This window comes from Carcharhinus amblyrhynchos, chromosome 1 (genome assembly GCF_965287045.1).
Source record: "Carcharhinus amblyrhynchos chromosome 1, sCarAmb.v2.hapA, whole genome shotgun sequence".
Lineage (NCBI taxonomy): Eukaryota > Metazoa > Chordata > Chondrichthyes > Carcharhiniformes > Carcharhinidae > Carcharhinus > Carcharhinus amblyrhynchos.
The window spans coordinates 154,139,600-154,153,678 of record NC_137324.1 but is presented as its reverse complement, the minus strand read 5'-3'; the positions used below and the strand labels follow the sequence as shown (position 1 = coordinate 154,153,678).

Sequence of the window (14,079 nt, the reverse complement as noted above, 5' to 3'; positions counted from 1 at the left end):
TAGCATCCCAATTCAAAAATGGCCCCTTCACCAATACAGCAGTCTCTCAGTACTACAACAAAGTGAAGTCTTTGGAACAGAGGTTGAATCCATTACCTTCTGACATCAAACGCACAGATAAAAGGTGATTAATAGACAGGATGGCATCTTAGACCTTCCCAGCAAACAACAAAAAAGGTAAAAGGATACTCGTGACATAATTGAAGAAGTTTTCATACTGAAATGATCCTTGCTGACAGATTTTATCAACTGCTTTGAGAAACAGGTTCTCTCCACGAGGCCAGTCCAGCTGGAGCAGTACAATCACGTGACCTAAAGCTAGATCATCTCGTATGTCTGTAAAGGCTCTCAACTACAAAAAGCAAAGTTATTTGTTAAATCTCCCTGAAGGAAACAAGAAATTGCAGAATTATTTTTCAGTGCTTTGGTTTTATTATCTCAATGAACAACTAAAAAACTTAAATGATGATGAGATGACACAAAGTGTTGGTGCACAAATGTGCATCTCCAGCACAATAGCAGATACTAATTGATCCCCAGATGACGGATTTGTCATTTTAACCCAGCACTTCATTTGAATTATTTATTACTGTTTGGTATTGTTTACTAATAATTCAGGAGGGATTACTTGTCACCCTTACACCTCTTTCAGAGGCTCCTCACTGGCGAGTCCTACTCCACCAGGCATTACACTCACTTTCTATTTACTTGCACATGCAGGACCTTGCATATCAAAATTGAACATTTGCCAAACCACATAAACAAACTTGTATGTACATACCTCCTCATCACATCTTCAGCATGCCCTAAAATAATTTATAGCTTGTTATTTTTGAAGTAAATTCACTTCTATGTAGGCAAATCGAGCAACAATTTGCACACAGCAAGTTCCTAGAATTAGCAAATGACAAATAGCCAGTTTGTCTTTTTGGTGGCGTTGTTTATAGCAGATGAAACGTTGCCCAAGCTACTGAAAAAAATTCTCTTCGTTTTTCAAAAAGGCCTCAGGAACTTCTATATCATCTAGCAGTTAGATGGGATTTTTTATTTAATACCTGTTCTGAAAGATGGAAAGGTAAAATATATGCTACATAAAATATACTAGATAAAATTCTTAAGAACTTGACAGGGTAGATGCTGAGAAAAAACTTCCCTCTGGCTGTGAAGTCTTCAAATACCATAACCAATAGAACTAGTAGCCTCAGCTACTGTTCGGTTCTCCACAGCCTCCACTTGCCTATCAACAAATCTCAAACAATTAGGTTTCATGCCTAACATTCACATACTTCACTTTATCCTCATCCACTTGACACTATTGCATACCTCACATTCACAGCTTACCGATTACAGACACACTGTCAACTATTCAACCATGACAGCCTTTTCACCCACATAAAATGCACAAGTCTTACTGGCTCCCATGCCCCTCTCTGGTAGGACAACATGGTTGGCAGTTGATTGACAACAGCAAGAGCTAACTGGAGAGGCCAGCACTGGATAAGATGGCCTCAGGTCATTATTGGGATGGCCATTGCTGAGGCCATGGTCGGTGGCAAGCTGAAATCATCAAAAACTCATACTCAACCTTTTTTTCCCTCAAATCCCACTTCCCTCTTAATCTACACATTCTTCTGATTTACAAGTACAGATATTGGAAGTATTGCTTACTTTTCCCCCCTGCTCTCCACATCACAACATTGCTCTGGTGTCTTTTTCCTTTTAGATATACAAGGAACCATAGGGAGACCTGTAATCCTCACAAAGTTGTGTGCTCCTTCTCACTCTCTGCCTGCCCCTTTGGAGAATGAAATGTAGTAACCTTTGTGGCCTTGTTCAAGTAACAGTGGACAGCAAGCTGTAGGATATTGCAAAAGTCAAATGGATTAAAATTCATCACCTTCTTTCCCCCTCCTCTGCCTGTTTCAGTAACTTGGCCTGCTCTGCATAGTCTCTGCTGACTCTCCAAGTCACACTGCATTCAAAGGCAAATGCCTACAAGTCCATCCATCTCTGGCAGCACCAAGTTTGTGCAAAAACTTTGAAGTAACAAAAAAGTGCTTAGATGACTTCCTGGATACTTTTGCACTTGCAACAACTATAGAAAGCACCACTTATGAAATTAAGAACATAAGAACATAAGAAATAGGAGCAGGAGTAGGCCATCTAGCTCTTCGAGCCTGCTCCGCCATTCAATAAGATCATGGCTGATCTGTTGTAGCTCAGTTCCACTTTCCCGCCCTCTCCCCATAACCCTTAATCCCCTCTCTTATCAAGAACCCATCAACCCGCTTCTTAAAAATATTTAGCGAGGCAGCCTCCACCACTTCAACGGGCAGAGAATTCCAGAGATTCACCACCCTTTGAGTGAAGAAGTTCCTCCTCAACTCCGTTCTAAACCGCCTCCCCTTTATCTTGAGGCTGTGCCCCCTAGTCCTACTGTCTTTTTTGAGCGGGAAGAGTCTCTCCACCTCTATCCTATCCATCCCATTCATCATCTTATACGTCTCAATGAGATCTCCCCTCATTCTTCTAAACTCTAACGAGTACAAGCCTAGTTTATTCAGCCTCTCCTCATAGCTCAATCCCCTCAACTCCGGTATCAGCCTAGTAAACCTCCTCTGCACTCCCTCCAGGGCCAAAATATCCTTGCGCAGGTGCGGCGCCCAAAACTGCACACAGTACTCCAGCTGCGGCCTCACCAATGCCCTATACAGCTGCAGCAAGACCTCCCTACTTTTATATTCAATCCCCCTCGCTATGAAGGCCAGCATCCCATTCGCCTTCCTGACCACCTGCTGCACCTGCAAGCTGGGTTTTTGCGACTCATGCACAAGGACCCCGAGGTCCCTCTGCACCGTCGCCTGCTGCAGTTTTTCGCCACGTAAGTAATAGTCCTTCCTACCATTCTTCCTACCAAATTAGAGCAATAATCAGCAACTAACCTATACGCAATTGATCATCCCCTGAAAAGCACTAATAAAGTGCCCTTCCTATTGCTGAATGTGTGCTCAGCTGTGTGAGGTTAAAAGGCTGAAATATCAATCTCCAAAATGGCATCAGAAACATCACAATCTACTTGCTGCGTACCTCCAGCAAATGTTCATTGTGTGTGGCAACATCTGTATCAATACAACACTGGGTGTGATTTGCTCCTCAAGTGTGTTGCCATGCCTTGGATACCATGTGGAGCTCTTTGTAGTGCCCAAAAAAGTAAGAGGCCAATGTGCCTAACTTATTACCTAGCATGTTTTGTGTCCACAATTCCCCATACAACAACCTCTGAACAAATGGCGACATGGTGACACAGTGGTTAGCACTGCTGCCACACAGCACCAAGGACCTTGGTTCGATTCTGGCTTAGGGTGACTGTGTAGAATTTGTGTCTGACTCAAAAACAGCTTCTTCCCAGCTGTCATACTTTTGGATGGACTTACCTTACATTAAGTTGATCTTTCTCTATACCCTAGCTATGACTAACACTACATTCAGCACTCTTGTTTCCTTTTCTGTGAACAGTATGCTTTATCTGTATGTCACACAAGAAATATTATTCACTGTACATTAATATACGTGACAATAATAAATCAAATCAAATTATGTCTGCACGGGTTTCATCCAGATGTTCCTGTTTTCTCCCGCAGTCCAAAGACGTGCAGGTTAGGTGAACTGGCTATGCTAAATTGTCCCTTAGTGTCCCAAGATGTTTAGGTTAGGAGGCTTAACAAGTAAATGTTTGGGGTTACGAGGACAGGGCAGGGTGTGGACCTTAGTAAGATGCTCTGGCAGAGAGTCAGTGCAGACTTGATGGGTTGAATGGCTCCTTCTGCACCGTAGGAATTCTGTGGATTGGATGAAACGCCAGTAAAAGGCCAGATAAATCCTTAGTAAATAGAAACATAGCCAGCACTAATGTGCATACTTCCAGCATTCAGTTGCCCACCTGGTTTTCCTCTAACCTGCAATTAGGGTGGGAAATCAGAGTGAAAAAAGGGCGAATAATCCAGATAATGGTAAATAAAATCTTCCCCAATTGCCTACTGGATGAATGCACAGCCAACTGATCCAGATACTCATAGTTTTGACTTCTAGTTTATGCTGTGTCAACACAACTCAACCAAACAGCAAATGAAACACTGCCATTGGTTTCAGTACTTGAGGATGATGGAGGGGCAGGGAAGTGGGAATATGGTTCTTGATCATGATTATAATAATGACCCTTAACTGAATACATAAAATGCAATGGGGAATACCGAGCCCCTGAAAGCTACTATACTATACTCCTTTCTTCCTTTTTATAGTTAACCATCAAACTAGCACTTGTTAGCCATGGTTTAGGTGAATAAAGTCATCAAGATTCAGCCTCCAAGAAAAGAAGAGGAAAAATCTATGGTATTTCACAGATTTTTTGTGTTTACCAGAACTGACTCAAGTTTTCCATTATAAATGCTGTAATTTACTAATGTTAACAAAGATATTCAGTCAATCAACTTACCTTAAAACAGGCCAACATTAACTGAAGACAGTATGGCATCATAGCTTTGCTTGTACAGGGCAACAGTTTAAGGTCTAAAGCTGAAAGTAAAAGGGGTAAAAAACTGAAATTGGCACCATTACCACTGAATCTTTTAAGAAATTAAGCAGAATTATAATTTCTATAAATTCAGATTTATTGCATATGTTAAATTATGCCACATATATCATTTGTCAGGAATTAATACAAATGACAATGTACTTAATTAGAATTTTTAAAAATGCACACAGGAATAATCCCATGCTTCTTCCTTTCCTGCTTTTGAATGACAACAAATAAAACTCAGTTAAGATGCTTGGAGGGCAACCATTTCCTCGGCCTCCGCCATGATGCTATTAATCAAAGACCCAAGTGCAGTTCAGAAGCAATACAGGTTGTTTCTCCTATAATGGTGCGAGTTCAGGAACTGAGCAACATGTGGTTAGGCAATCTACATCTTTGGGTTAGCGCTTTCATAATTATCACAAAAATACAGGGCTCCAACATGCTCCATTTTACAAGGAAATTTGTGTCAATATCTTTATGCAAGTGTGCAGGAACAGAACTCTTGGTGCAGTATCAATTATTTTAATGTCTTCCATCACAGTCACCAAAGTTCTATAGACAAAAAACACAAAATCCTGACAGCATCAGCACTGGCATTGTAAGTAGGAGTTCTAAGGTTTTAGAGGGGCACAAACAATTTGAATATTTAGATTTGATTTGGAACAGGTGGCAAGAATCCACTTGTCCCAATGATATTTTGTGTGTGAAAACAAAAAGACATCTTTTTCATGGGTTTTTCTAAGCTTATAAATGAGGTTAATCAATCTGAAACCTTAACTCTGTTTCTCTCTCAAAAAATGCTGAATACTTCCAGCATTTTCTGTTTTTAGTTCAGAGTTCCAATATCGGCATTGTTTAACTTTACTAGAAATTATTCAATTGCATTCCAAACTATACCACACAATGCAAAAGGAAGTTGGAAAATATAAACCACAAATACTTACTTTTGAGTCAAACTAATCGTGCACCTCACCCTAATATATTTTGCCTATGTTGAACAGGGAAACAGGCTACTGTGACACTGTAGAGATGTACTTGGATCAAGGCATTCCAATGAGGCAACGTATAATTACATTCTGTGTGATTAGTGTAGAAGGAAAACAGGCACTGCCAAATAGTACATATCTGAATATTTCACTGTAGACCATACCTTTCCTAAATCTAGGTTTCACTTTTGGAGCTTCCTCCTGCAATTTCACTACATCCTGTGTGCATGGAATGATACTGCACATAACATCCAACACCTTATCACATGTCATCTATGGAAGGAAAACAAGAGGGCAGATTCACAATGGACTTCATTACGCTGTCAATAGTGAAAAAATAAATGACACAGTCATATACTCAATTTATCAACTTAAATAATATAGGCACTTCAGAAAAACATCAAAGACTAGAAAATCTAAATAAACTATTCCATTTTTGACAGATCAAACTCGTCCATCTTTTCTCGTCACACTTCTCATTTTCAGGGATATATCCAATTGCCTCTTGAACTCAATTTTATCGTTTGATTTGGTGGTCTTCCCATTCATTAATGGCAGAAGTAAATTTAAATACTTGTTTTAAAAAGAAAAAAGTGTTCATGTATGAATCAGATAGTGCAATTTATCTGAAAGACTGTGGTCAGCAGAGGATTCCTTAATTAACAAATCTTCTTGTGTTATAAGTTTTTCATTTAACTTTTACACTGCCCATAAAAGGAGCAGCCAACTTAGTTTCATTCAACAGCAGTGACAGCAACCAGCTCATTCCTCATTTACAATTATTCTACTTTACAGAAGGAAGTTACAGAACAGCAACAGTTTGATACAGTCTTTCGATCTTTGAAGGAATAGCATTTCATTTTCACATTGTGTCCACTACTTAAATTAGAAACTAACTCCATGAAAAACTGTCAGCTGAGTTCCAACAACAAACCACACCATTAACCCAGAAGGTCACTTAAATCCAAAAACTCTACTGTCCCTTTTGATGAATAATATGCAAATCCAAAAATGTGCAACCAAGTTTTCAAACAGATGAACAAGATTTTCCATATCTTATCAAAAACAATCAATTTTGCAATAGAAGTTTTGAAGTTTGTAAAGTGGACAGGCAAAAGTCAATTTTCAAGTGCTCAGAATGTATTACCATTGTGTACTTACTCTATATTCTCCTAATGCAAAGTGACAGGCAGCCATTTGAATTAATGCTCTCTGTTGTTCGAGTGTACCTTGATTCATGACATGCTGCTGGGCTCCTTGAAGAGCACCTAACTGATGAAGACTGTTTATTGCTTTTCTATACTGGCCCTTCAAAGAAAAAAAATCAATTACATACTAAAGGCAATAAAAAAAGGAAATAGATCACTAACAGTATTTATATAATCCCATCCTACATAATAAAAAAGTCAAAAATTTATGGCCTATTTTTAAGCCAATTCAATAATCCCGCTTTCCCTTAATCAGCAAACTAACATTTGAATAGATCATAAAAGCTGCAACTGTTTTCTTTCTTCTGATAACTAATATGGTGTTTACTTTTTATCCAGCATCCTCCACCTATTACCATTCCTCCTCTCCCTTCAGCAGCACAGAAGACAATATCATGTGTTTTGCTGAAAAAAACTGACATGTCAAAGTTTGTTGGGTTCCATGAGAAACATGTTTTCGACAGAATGATACCTAATCTCCTGCCAGTTGCATTTTTCCAAAATGTGGATGATACATTTGCTATATTTAAATCTGCAGCTGCATATAATTTCCTTGTATGTTTTAATGTCCTGTGGTCAAGATCACATTTGAAATGGAACTGTCAAATTAACTCCTTTTCCTTGATGTATTAATTGAGAAATCTATCAGAACATAAGAACATAAGAACATAAGAAATAGGAGCAGGAGTAGGCCATCTGGCCCTTCGAGCCTGCCCCGCCATTCAATAAGATCATGGCTGATCTGTCGTGGCTCAGTTCCACTTTCCCGCCCTCTCCCCATAACCCTTAATCCCCTCTCTTATCAAAAACCCATCAACCCGCTTCTTAAAAATATTTAGCGAGGCAGCCTCCACCACTTCAACGGGCAGAGAATTCCAGAGATTCACCACCCTTTGAGTGAAGAAGTTCCTCCTCAACTCCGTTCTGAACCGCCCCCCCTTTATCTTGAGGCTGTGCCCCCTAGTCCTACTGTCTTTTTTGAGCGGGAAGAGTCTTTCCACCTCTATCCTATCCATCCCATTCATCATCTTATACGTCTCAATGAGATCTCCCCTCATTCTTCTAAACTCTAACGAGTACAAGCCTAGTTTATTCAGCCTCTCCTCATAGCTCAACCCCCTCAACTCCGGTATCAGCCTAGTAAACCTCCTCTGCACTCCCTCCAGGGCCAAAATATCCTTGCGCAGGTGCGGTGCCCAAAACTGCACACAGTACTCCAGCTGCGGCCTCACCAATGCCCTATACAGCTGCAGCAAGACCTCCCTACTTTTATATTCAATCCCCCTCGCTATGAAGGCCAGCATCCCATTCGCCTTCCTGACCACCTGCTGCACTTGCAGGCTGGGTTTTTGCGACTCATGCACAAGGACCCCGAGGTCCCTCTGCACCGTCGCCTGCTGCAGTTTTTCGCCACGTAAGTAATAGTCCTTCCTACCATTCTTCCTACCAAAGTGGACCACCTCACACTTGCCAACATTAAATTCCATTTGCCATTTCCTGGCCCATTCGCCCAGCCTATCTAGATCCTTCTGCAGACTCTCCACACCCTCCGCACAATTTGCCTTTCCCCCAATCTTGGTGTCATCAGCAAATTTCGACACCCTACACTCGGTTCCCTCCTCCAGATCATCTATATAAATGGTAAATAGCTGAGGCCCCAGCACCGACCCCTGGGGCACCCCACTAGTCACCAACCGCCAATCCGAATAGCACCCATTGACCCCCACTCTCTGCCTCCTATTTGACAACCAATCCTCTATCCACGCTAACACCCTACCCCCAACTCCATGTCCTCTGACCTTCTGCAGTAACCTCTTGTGAGGTACCTTATCAAACGCCTTCTGAAAATCCAGAAAGACCACATCCACCGGCTCTCCTCTATCCACCGCCCTAGACACATCCTCATAGAACTCCAGTAAATTTGTCAGACACGACTTCCCTTTAATGAAACCGTGTTGCGTCTGCCCTATCAAGCAATTCCCTTCAAGATGCCTCGCAATTTCCTCCTTAATGACGGATTCTAACATTTTACCTACCACAGACGTTAAACTAACCGGCCTGTAATTCCCCGCCTTTTGCCTGGCACCCTTCTTAAACAACGGCGTAACATTAGCCGTTTTCCAATCTTCCGGCACTTCCCCGGAATCCAGCGACGTCTGGAAAATAACCACCAAGGCATCCACTATCACCTCCGCCATTTCTTTCAGAACCCTCGGATGCATTCCATCCGGTCCTGGGGACTTGTCCACAATCAGCCCCTCCAGTCTGTCGCGCACCACCTCTCTAGTAACAGTAATGTCATTAAGACCCTCCAGTCCTACCACCTTTCCATCGCTAACACCCGGCAAATTATTCACGTCCTCCTCCGTGAAGACAGAAACAAAAAAGTTATTCAAGACCTTAGCCATATCCCCATCCCCTACCACTAGGTCCCCTTTCTCATCCGCTAAGGGACCAACGTTCACCCTAGCCAGCCTCTTCCTTTTTATATATTTATAAAAACTCTTGCTATCCTTTTTTATATTAAGCGCTAGCCCAGCTTCATAGCTTCTTCTACCCTCCTTTATCAACTTTTTTGTCAATCTTTGTTGACATTTAAACCTTTCCCAATCCTCTTCTCGCCCACTGCTCTTAGCTACTCTAAATTCCTCCGCTTTTAATTTAACACTTTCCTTCACCTCCTTCGTTATCCACGGCTTATTACCTCTCTTCCTACTGTCCTTTTTAACCATCGGAATAAATTTCTGCTGAGCACCAAGAAAGATCTCCTTAAAGATCCTCCACTGCTCCTCAGCAGACCTACCTTCCAACGCGCTCCCCCAGTCCACATTCGCCAATTCTTCTCTCATCCTACCATACTCCCCTCTATTCAAACAAAGGACACGTGTCCGGGAACCCACTTTCTCCTCCTCCATCTGCAACAGAAACTCCACCATACAATGATCACTCTCTCCAAGAGGATCCTTCACCTCAAGGTCCCTAATTCTACCCGCCTCATTACATAGCACCAGATCCAAGATAGCTCGCTCCCTCGTCGGCTCCAACACACACTGTTCCAGGAAACTATCCCGGCAGCATTCCAAGAACTCCTCCTCGAGCCCACCTCGTCCAACATGGGTCGACCAATCAATATGCAGATTGAAATCCCCCATAACTACTGCCGTCCCATTCCTGCACGCCGCACTTATTTGCGCGTTAACAGCCCGCCCCACCTCCAGATCATTATTCGGGGGCCTATAGACGACACCCACCAGCGTCTTCCTCCCTTTGCTGTTCCTAATCTCCACCCACAACGATTCCACTTTCTGCTCTTTGGCTCCGATATCATCCCTTGCTACCACCTTGATGCTGTCCTTAATCAGCAGAGCTACGCCACCCCCTCTTTCCTCCTGCCTATCCTTCCTAAACACTTGATAGCCCTGTACATTCATCTCCCAGTCCCTGTCACCTTGCAGCCACGTCTCTGTAATGGCCACCAGATCGTATCCATTTGTGTCGATCTGCGCCACCAGCTCATCCACTTTATTCCGAATGCTTCGTGCATTCAGATAAAGCGCTTTCATCCCAGCCTTCTTCTGGACCCTATTTGCCGTAACGCCACCACTTGGGACATCCTCAGCCTCTTCCCTTACCTGTACCCTATCCTTAACTGTAGACCTCCTAACATCACCTACCCTCGCACCCTCCCCCCCACTAATTAGTTTAAAGCCCTGTCTACAGTCCTCTTTACTCGATTCGCCAGCACTCTGGTCCCAGCACGATTCAGACCAACCCCATCCCGCCCGAACAAGTCCCACCTACCCCAATACTGGTGCCAATGCCCCATAAATTCGATCCCATTCCTCCCACACCAATCTCTGAGCCACCCATTCACTTCCTTTATCCTGTCAACCCTACGCCCGTCTGCACTCGGTTCAGGCAGTAGCCCAGAGAAGACCACCTTGTCGGTTCTACTTTTTAATTCCATTCCCAGCTTCTCATACTCCCTCCCCAGATCCTCAGTCCGCACTTTGCCTACGTCGCTGGCACCCACATGTACCACCACAACTGGGTTCTCACCCTCCCACTCCAGATTCCTCTGCAGCCCAGCTGCGACATCCTGTACCCGAGCACCAGGCAGACAACACACCCTTCTGTGCACTTTGTCATTGTGACAAAGGACAGTGTCAATACCCTTCACCCCACTATCTCCAATCACTACTACGTTCCTTTTCCCCTTCTCTTTGCCTATGTCCTGCTGCATCACTGTACCGTGTGCAGTTTGCTCACCAACCTCACCTGCCTCGTCCTCTTCCAGAGTGGAAGCAAGAACCTCAAACCTGTTATGCAGATTAAGAGGCTGAGGCCTCCGCTCCTCACCCCCCTTCCTCCTCCCAGCAGCCCCCTTTTGTTCCTGACCCTTAGATTTAGACAGTCTAGAGGGGGTGGATGTCACTTGCACCCCATTGACAATGGCACCCTCTCTCCCCCTGATGAGCCTCAGTGTCTGTAGCTCAGAGGCCAGCTCATCCACCTTGAGCTGGAGCTCCTCCAGCAACCTGCACTTACTGCAGACATGGTCACTGGGAAGGACCCTGGGGTCCACCAGTTCCCACATCATACAGGAACCGCACATCACATGCCCCTCCATTATTCAATATAATTTGTTGTGGGAAAAAATTTTTTCCTTGTTTCTTGCTGTAGTAGTTTTGAAAAAAAAATTTTTTTTTTCCTTGTTCTTTCCACCTGGCCTTTTTACCTTCCAGCCCTTTTTGATATTAAGCCCTAATAGCTCACTCTGCTTCCCTCTCACTCCGCTGCCCGCTCCGACGCTGCCCGCTATCTACACCAGGCCTCCTTTTAAACTTGGCGCTGATTTAAAGCTGATGGGCCACAACTGCCTGATAATCACTCCCTCACAATTCTTAAAGCAGTAAATACAATAAGTAAATGCTTTAAACAGTTCTACAAAGAACAAAGTGCTTTAAACTTATTTTAAACAGGTTTTTAACAGGTAAAGTCTTAGCTTTCTCTCTGATGCTCCTTCCTCGTCTGCTCCAGCAAACAATGTAAGGCTTCACCGTGTGGACACTTGATAATTAAAGCTGATGGGCCACAACTGCCTGATAATCACTCCCTCACAATTCTTAAAGCAGTAAATACAATAAGTAAATGCTTTAAACAGTTCTACAAAGAACAAAGTGCTTTAAACTTATTTTAAACAGGTTTTTAACAGGTAAAGTCTTAGCTTTCTCTCTGATGCTCCTTCCTCGTCTGCTCCAGCAAACAATGAGGGGTTTCTCTACCACAATCTACTGCAAGTCTACCTTCACTGGTCAAAAAAAGCATTGAGATTCTTATAGTTCCATACACTATAAGATTGGTGCTTTCGTCAACCTTGTATAAAGGGTTTGGGCCATTTGCTCGTCATGCAAGCCTGATGCCAAAACGCGGCACATCAAAGACATTCTTCTTGACAATGGATATACTGATCAGATCATTTCGTGGTATATACCATGCAAACTCATGAACAAGACTAATGTCCTCACTTTTGCTCCTGAAAAATGCCCAGTCTGCCTCAGGTTATCTTGGAAGGGTAAAGTACGTCAAAAATTTGAGCAACAAGTGAAGTTAATTGTTTCAGACTGCTACAATGCAACACAGATGGTATCTGCCTAATAGGATACTGCCAAAAAAACGTTCTGCCCATCACACAAATGAGTAATCTGGTACATGAATTCAGTGCTACTGTGATGCTAGCTATGTAGACTGTAAATCTCAAAGACTGGCAGATCACATCAAACAGCATGACCCAGCTGCTGTTCGCAATGGGCAAGGTACAGGCTATACCCAACCAGCCAATGCTTACAAAACTCAAAACAGCGGGTTAAAAAAACAAAATATTAGATGTTATTCCACAATGACTGGACAACATTTGCTAAGAGTTTAAGGTTGTAAATTGGACTTCCAGTACAGTGTGTGCGCATGTGTACTGGAAGGCATATATATTAATACACAAGGTCTTGCTCTTTGCAAACAGAAAGAACACATTGCATCTATTTCAGCCAAACAAAATAAGTGATAGCCATTTGCTGATTCATTCCCCCAGGGCAATATCTTGACCAATCAAGGTCAAGCTGCTTGGTTTAAATTTCCAACAATGCTTGGCAGTTATCTGTCAGTCACTGGTGACTAGTGCATTTTCCATGGCAATGCCTCTACCACAGTCCACTTGCCAACCAATCAGCATTCTTGTGAAGTGTCCTGATGAGTGCAAGGTACAAACTTCAACATCTCTTTTTTCAGCAATACTCCACCAAACTACTGTATTGCCATGTGGAGAACTACGTAAAGGCACGATGCATTGTTGCCAACAAAGGATACCACTGAAATGCCAAATGGTTTATTTCTAAAAGGAGCATGATAATATCAAAAATAAAGTTCAAACTTAATCCAACTAAAATGTTTCAGATTGATCTATACAAAATGTTTTGAGAGAATGAATATGGGAATTGCCTTTTGACTGGGTTACAGTGGTAATCACTGCCTCCTGGAAAATTGATTTTTTGGGTCAGAAATAGATTTTACACAATACATTTTCTTTATTACACTCAGTATATTGCATTAGCATCCAAACATAGGAATCAACTTCACAGAAAATAACTGCATGAGAAGGAGAAGGAAGCAGATTTTACCTTGGGAGAATGGCACTATACTAAGAAGCAGGGATACACTGAGAAATTTCCCAATGTGACAAGTCAAAATATGAACAGATAAAATGTACATAAAAGCTGCCGGATTTTCATAAAAAACCTAACTGGTTCACTAATGTCCCCCAAGGACGGAAACTACCACCATGTAACTACAGTTCCAAGCTACATGGTTGACAACGCCTTTAGACAACTAGGAATGGGTAAGATATGTGATCAAATTTGTTTAAAAAGAGGATATTCAGACGCTAAGTGGACTGTGGGGGACAGATTACATTGGAAAATTCAAGCTTAATAACAAATTTGAGAATCCTGTTAAGCGAAACCTCTTTTTTAGGGATGTGTATAGTGGGATAGATGAGGATTTTTTATAGTAGCTGGATATTGGAGAATTTTTGTTTGAATGTGATTGTGTACATGTTTGGTGACATACGAATGGGAAAGTAGAAAATAATAAGATAGAAACAAAAACACTGACTGAAATACTTAACCAAGAAGAGCTTCAAAGTCACAATAGGCACACAATACGAAATGTTATTGTGAGGATAACTTCATTAACTTCAATCAATAAATTCAGAATAAGCCTTTAGTTAATAAGACTAAGCAAATATAGTTGCAGC

The 14,079-nt window shown here is 42.2% G+C and overlaps 1 protein-coding gene across 2 annotated transcripts in view; it reads right to left on the bottom strand.

Annotated features, from left to right (window-relative positions):
- The window catches only part of ints10 (integrator complex subunit 10), a 75,622-nt gene that overhangs the window by 10,010 nt on the left and 51,533 nt on the right, over positions 1 to 14,079 (bottom strand). For both annotated transcript variants that reach the window (XM_080193916.1, XM_080193925.1), the window contains exons 12-15: positions 6,724 to 6,870; positions 5,727 to 5,835; positions 4,493 to 4,572; positions 190 to 352 (exon numbers count right to left, since the gene is read on the bottom strand). In XM_080193916.1, the coding sequence (XP_080050042.1) occupies positions 190 to 352; positions 4,493 to 4,572; positions 5,727 to 5,835; positions 6,724 to 6,870 (499 nt within the window). The remainder of the gene's footprint in view (positions 1 to 189; positions 353 to 4,492; positions 4,573 to 5,726; positions 5,836 to 6,723; positions 6,871 to 14,079) is intronic.